The sequence below is a fragment of the Mustela nigripes genome, chromosome 11 (assembly GCF_022355385.1).
Source record: "Mustela nigripes isolate SB6536 chromosome 11, MUSNIG.SB6536, whole genome shotgun sequence".
NCBI classification, from domain to species: Eukaryota; Metazoa; Chordata; class Mammalia; order Carnivora; family Mustelidae; genus Mustela; species Mustela nigripes.
The window spans coordinates 3,595,753-3,601,828 of record NC_081567.1 but is presented as its reverse complement, the minus strand read 5'-3'; the positions used below and the strand labels follow the sequence as shown (position 1 = coordinate 3,601,828).

General features: G+C 58.5%; 1 protein-coding gene across 7 annotated transcripts in view; it reads left to right on the top strand.

Annotated features, from left to right (window-relative positions):
- Window positions 1-4,860: 4,860 nt before the first annotated feature.
- Window positions 4,861-6,076, top strand: part of MMD2 (monocyte to macrophage differentiation associated 2) — a 39,357-nt gene continuing 38,141 nt past the window's right edge. For 5 of the 7 annotated variants that reach the window (XR_009406924.1, XR_009406921.1, XR_009406922.1 and 2 more), the window contains exon 1: window positions 4,867-5,332. Coding sequence is in view for 3 of the 7 variants with exons in the window: in XM_059414337.1 (XP_059270320.1) it covers window positions 5,286-5,332 (47 nt within the window). In the remaining 4 variants the exon portion in view is untranslated. Of the gene's footprint in view, window positions 5,333-6,076 lie in introns of all 7 variants that reach the window. The other 2 variants (XM_059414342.1, XM_059414343.1) reach the window with 2 other exon arrangements.

Below are 6,076 nucleotides of genomic sequence, written 5' to 3'. Positions count from 1 at the left end.
CCCGTCCCAGGGACTTGTCAATGGGCTGTACGTCGGAAGGAAATTTAATTTTTTGTTCTTTTGCCTTTGTTCCCCGCATCAGATCCCATCTGAAACGACCAAGAGCAGCCAGAAACTGGAGAGAAGCTTGAAAGGAGTAACATTTGCAAGTTTGTAGCTGAGGACTGCTTCAGTGTGGATGTCAGCTTTCAGTGTGTTTGCTGTCATATCATTAGAGGTGCAAGGGGCTGATGGAGGATTTAAAAATGTTTCCGGCGTTTCCGCAGAGTGCACTACACTTTTGACATTGACCTCTATGGTCTTCGGTCACGTAGATAGCAGTCTGGTGGGTGGTGTTTGGAGAAGAGCGTGGACAGTGAGATCTGGGATGGGGAGCCTTACCTCTGGGGGGTAGGGAGACCAAGGACAGACTTACACTCTAGACTCTGTCTGGACTTCACCCAGATTATCTGTAGAACCACACAGGTACTCAGCGGCTCCCCAACCAACTGGCCAGGGGCTCTGAGAGGGGGCCCAAGGCATCAGGACTGTGGCAAGCTTCCCAGGAAACGCTGGAAGGTGAGTACCCCTGGGCCAAAGTCAGTGAGAAAGTTCCCACAGCACCCCTCCACTGCAGAACCGACCCGGGGCAGTTGACAGAGACAGGAAAAGAGGCCGATGCAGGCAAAGCACCTGTCTGGCTTTGTACTATCCTTCTTCTTCCTATTTTGCACACCAGGAAGATGTGGCTGGCTGGTGGCAAAGCCAACGCCAGAGAAAAGTTACGTGGGACAGCTGCCTACTGTCCACTCACCGTCTACCTACCGGGCGTGGGTGTTTACCTTGAACCCAGTCCTGTCCGTAGCCGTGGTCCCCACAGGTTAGAAGAAGCTGGGCAGGAAGCTGATCTCACGGCAGAGGGTTGAGAGAGGAAAGGGAGTCCCAGCCAGCCAGGGGTTGTCTACCCGTTGCAGACAACGCCACTCTGTGACTCTGGTATAGTGAGACAGAGACCAAAACCAGCTCAAAAACCTGTCTAGCCACAGAAATTAAGGTCCCCGTGCAAAGCACAAAAATACCAAAAAGCCATACTCTCCTGGCTAACATAAATGACTTTCACCGATTTGTCAATCACAGCCCCACCCTCCCCCTGCTCTGTCCCCCTTTTAGAGAAGAAGATATGCCACCAAAAATTGGTCCTGCTTCCTAATAGTATCCAGTAAAAAGTACAACCCCACTTCCTTGAACTTCCCCAAGCACCTAAGGCAAGTACAAATTCTGCCCTGAGTCTTTCCTGACCTGTCCTGGAGGAGACCCCTATGGTTCCCCATGGCGTGCCCTCTGACTTCTTGCAACCAGTCAGTAAACCTCCCTGAAGTCTTTTGCTGGTGGGCTTTGACAGGATAATACCATGGGGCCTTGGGCTGGTTTGAAGGTGGCACAAAGAGAAGGAAAGCCCATTTCCTTAAAACCTCCGGCAAAAGTGACTTTTGAACTGGATCTGGAAGAATAACTAGAGACCTGCTAGCCAAACTGAGAGGGAAAGGCCTTCCAGGTGGAACAGCATCTGCGTAGTCACAGAGCATGAGAAACCTGTACACATTCTGGGACTCTGTTTGGATTCATTTGCTGGGTATGGGGGCTGGGCAAAGCTGTTTTATCCTAACTCCATCCTGAAGGGAAGGGGGCCACTGAAGGATTTTAAGGAGAAGGACTTAATCAGACTTGTGTTTCAGAAAGTTGCTCTGGTTTATGGCTGGTGAGGCCAAGACAATGGGGACAATGGGGACTTTGTTGCTAAGCATATAGATCTGCTGATTGAGGACAGAAGTCACCAGGAGGGAGGAGGAGGATCAGGTCAGGTCAGAAGGGGACATCGGGTCCTGGGGACAGATGGCAGAGGGTGGCCTCATGGGAGGAGACTGGTGGTGTGGTCCAGGCTCCATCCAGGGAAGGGGTGAAAAGCATGGGTGGTTGCTGGGGGTGGGCGGCTTTCTCTCCCACCCCGCTTGCCACTCTGCCCCTCCAAAGAACCAGGAAGACAGTAGGTGCTTAATCAGTGTGCATTCAACAGTGCAGGGCATTTGAGGGACAGACAGATGTAGGTCTGTGTCTGCTTGAGGACAGCCACCTGCAAATTAGGAAGGGCACTCCTCCCTTGTAGAGTTACAGAGGGGACTAGAGGGGTTGTAACAGTGATGACACTGGGCCCGGGCTGCCTTTGTTCCTTCAGTAATCCTGCAAGGAAGGTGCTATTATTTCTACTTTACAAGTGGGGAAACTGAGCCCCGAGTGGGAAGCACCTGGGTTCAGGGCATACAGGCTAGCTGGTGGCAGAGGCAGGTGATGGATCCTGGGAAGGCCACCTTCAGAGCTCCCAGTAGAGGCTGGCCTGACCGAGGGGGTGGCGTGGGGTGGCCTTCTGGGTCGGGGGTCAGAGAAGGAGCCCCAGAGTCCCAGGAAAGATGGGGTGGGTTTTGGCCACCTGGTTGTGGGTCCGATCTCTTAGGTGACCGTGAGCTGTCACTGTGCGAAGGGCTGCAGTTTGCATCTGGAGACAAGGGGACAGGCACCCCCTCCCAGGAGTGGTGATGGACAGGCCCGGCGACAAGGCTGGGGGAGCCCGAACCCACACAGTGAGCAGGAGGTAGGCTTGCACCAAACAGACGGCTGGCCACAGTGACGTGGGCACAGGTGAACTTCTGCCATGGGGGGAAAGGACAGAGCCGGGGAGGTGGGAGTGGGGCAGCGGCGATCCTGGAGGGCTCCAGGGTCAGGAGCCCAAGGTCTGGCCGGTGGCGGCTACCACCCCCGGCACCCACCCCATCTCCTTCATGCACAGTCTAACCCTGACTCCCCCGGGAGTCAGGCCCTCAGTTGCCATAACAACTGGATCCCAGCAGTAAAAATAGTAACATTTCTTATTCAACTTTTTTTTTTGCTCTTTGAGAAAAAGAAAATCCAGTTTGAGGTTTGTGTTTCCCTTCAGGGGTCTCCTCTGGGGCCCCACTGAGCCCACTGCCAAGACCTAGGGAAGGTCGACCACAGGCTGGGGCCGGGAGGAGGCCAGCGGGCCAGCAGCCTGCGGAGCTCTGGTCCCACACCTGTGGCTTCCCTCAGCTTCTGGATGGCTGCGCTCAATGATGATCGATGCCCCGGGCTTGCCCTGGACTTCCCGGGGAAGAGGGGACCACAGGGAGGTCAGACCCCTGGGGGCTTTCACTTCTATAAAGTCAGCAGGGACCTTTTTGGAATTGAAGTTGAGGGCAGAAGAGGAGGTATGCCTGGCACCTGGGGACAGGTGTGTCCCAGTAGGACTAACAATAAGGCCTGGGTCGGGGGGTCCCAACAATGGTGAGGGAGGTTAGGGTCAGGGAAGAAGCCATGAAATGCACATTCAGAGCTCCGATCCTGGGCAGGTCCTCTGGCTGTGTGACCTTGGGAGGGTCCCCTGGTCCCTCTCAGTCTCTTTCCCTCCTCCTTTGAGAGGACAGGAGGTGTTGGTCCCTGTACCCATGAGCCTCTCCCAAAATGTAAAGAGACAACTGAAACAAGTTTCCTGAACGTGACTTATTCTCTCCTGGCATCGAGTACTCTGGACGGAATGTCTTTTCTGTTTCATTTCCAACAGCTGCTCGTCGCCGGCTGGCTGACTCCCTGATCTTCTAGAACCACGCTGCCCCCTAGGACTTTCTGCGGTGTTGGGAATGGTCCGACAGGCCAGCCATGGATCACATGTAGCTCTTGAGTGAGTACTTGAAATGTGGCTTGTGTGACCCAAGAGCTGCATTTCAAACTGCATTTCATTTTGTTTAACATAGAAATAACCAGACACAGGAGGCTGGTGGCTTTCATGCTGGAGGTCACCGCTCTGGGAGGTCCAGATGAAAGTTCAAAACCTGCAGCTCGCTCTGAGGAACTTTCCAGCTCACCTGGAACCTTGACCTCAAGTCCACCTGGCCAAAACCCAAATTGTATCTTCCCTCAACTCCCTGCTGCTCCTCCCTTGGTGTCCTCCCCCTCTATCCACACCCACAAATGTCATCAGTACTCACCCAGCAGGGCCAGCCAGAAGCCTAGGGGTCACCCTTCACTTCTAAAATCCATTTGACCTCCTAAACATCCCCAGACCCCTTTTCTGGTCCCTGTCTCCAGCCCTCCCTCTCCCCACAGCCTGTGAATGCCTGTACCCTTAATTCTTCTTGTCCACACTAATCCTGGGTGTCTCTGTGCCCAGCATTTGGGAGTGCAGAAATTAATTCCATAGGGTGGCTTTGCCCTGGGTGGGATTATTTCCTGAATGTGTACTAGGATCTCAAAGAAAGCCTTGTTATTTAAAATCACAGGGAGCTGGGGTTTGGGAACGGAAGGGAAGAGAGAGGAGAGGGGAAGGAGGTGCCTGCCTTTCAGTTTAGACACCTGTCTTTCCATGGTGAAGGCTCTTCTGCTTCCTTCAGTCCCCAAAAGTGTCATCCGCTCCTGTTGGTGGTTTCCCACAGCCTATAACCCGAACCAAGGTCTCCTAAAGGAGAGAGCTGCATTTCGTAGAAGATGGGGGGTGGGATGGGTGAGTGGGCAGATCGTGGGTACGCTGCGATCCGACACTAAAATGCGCGTGCCCCTGTCTGGGGGTCGTGATGGTTCCTAGAGTCACAGTCTCTGGGAGTGGAGAGGTTCCGCCAGAGACTGCGGCCATTCCCGGGCGGATCCCATGGGCCGTCGCGCCTCGCAGGCGCTCGGAAGCAGCAGGCGCTGGCCTTGGGGGAAGCGCGAGCTACAAGTCCACTCCCCCGGCCGGCCACGCCGGGGGCCTGGACGCCTGGCGCGCCAGCAGTGTCCGCTCCCTTTCCAGCCCAGTCCCGGCCGAGGACAGCGGGGCTCCGTCTAGCAGGCCGTGACCTCGCTCTGGAAACTACCGGGGGAGGGCACACCGGGAGAGGGAGGGAAGGGGCTCCAAGGGGAAGCCCCCATCCCTCCCTATCGCCCCTCCTCCTCCCCTAGCCAGCCAGGGCAGGAGGGGTCTGCGGGGCTCCGGGAGGGGGCCGCGGCCGAGGGGACTAAGGCGATTGGCCCGGAGCCCCCCCGCCGGCTCCGCCCCCGCCCCATCTGCTAGGGATTTGGCGTCGGCGTCTCTGGCTCCGGCCTGGCTCGGCTCCAGCTCGGGCTCCGCGCGCCCCCTGGCCGGCCCCCGCCCCGCGCCCGCCTACCTGCTGCTCCCGCGCCCCGCGCCTCCCTCCCTGCCTCCCGCGCTCCCGCCTCGCGCCGGTTGTCGGAGCCTCGGGCTGGGTGCTGATGGAACCGCCGCGATGTTCGCTCCCCGGCTCTTGGATTTCCAGAAGACGAAGTACGCGAGGTGAGGTTTGGGGGCGCGTGGGGAAAAGGGGAGGAGAGGGGGCGTGCGGGGAGGGGCGCGCGGGGAAGGGAACGCGCGCGGGAGGGGGACGCGTGGGGAGCGGACCGCACGGGGAAGGGCGCGCGGGGAGAAGGGGAGGGGAGGGGGCGAGCCGGGAAGGGGACGCGCGCGGGAGGGGGAACGCGCGGGGAGGGGGCGCGCGGGGAGCGGACCGCACGGGGAGGGGCGCGCGGGGAAGGGGACGCGCGCGCGCGCGGTCGGGCGGGGGGCCCCGGAAGGGGATGCGCGGGGAGGGGGCGCGCGGGGAGGGGCGGTCGAGGCTCTCTCCCGGCCCCGCGCCGCCGGCCTCGCTCCCCCCGCCGCGCGGAGAATTCGAGTTGACAAATGGACCCTAGCTTCGGCCGGAAGAAACCAGCAAGGAGACTTGGCGGTCTTTGGGAGAGTCTCGCCGCCCAGCTTTGCGCCGCGGAGCGGAAGGAGCGCGGGTTCCCAGCGCCTGCTCTCCTGGCGGCGAGCCCTGAGGCGAGTCGCTTCATCTCCCGGAACCTCAATTTCCAGGTCTGCAAAACGGGGATAATGAACGTCCCCGTCCCTGGGCACCCCGTGAGGCACTTTGTGTGGCTTCCGGAGCAGAGTGATCGCTCAGTTTTATCCGGTGTTTCTGTTAATGAGAAAAGGTGTTGGCACGCCCCAGCGGGGTTCCCCCAGTACCTCCTACACTGCCCTTTCCCTCACCGCGCCCCC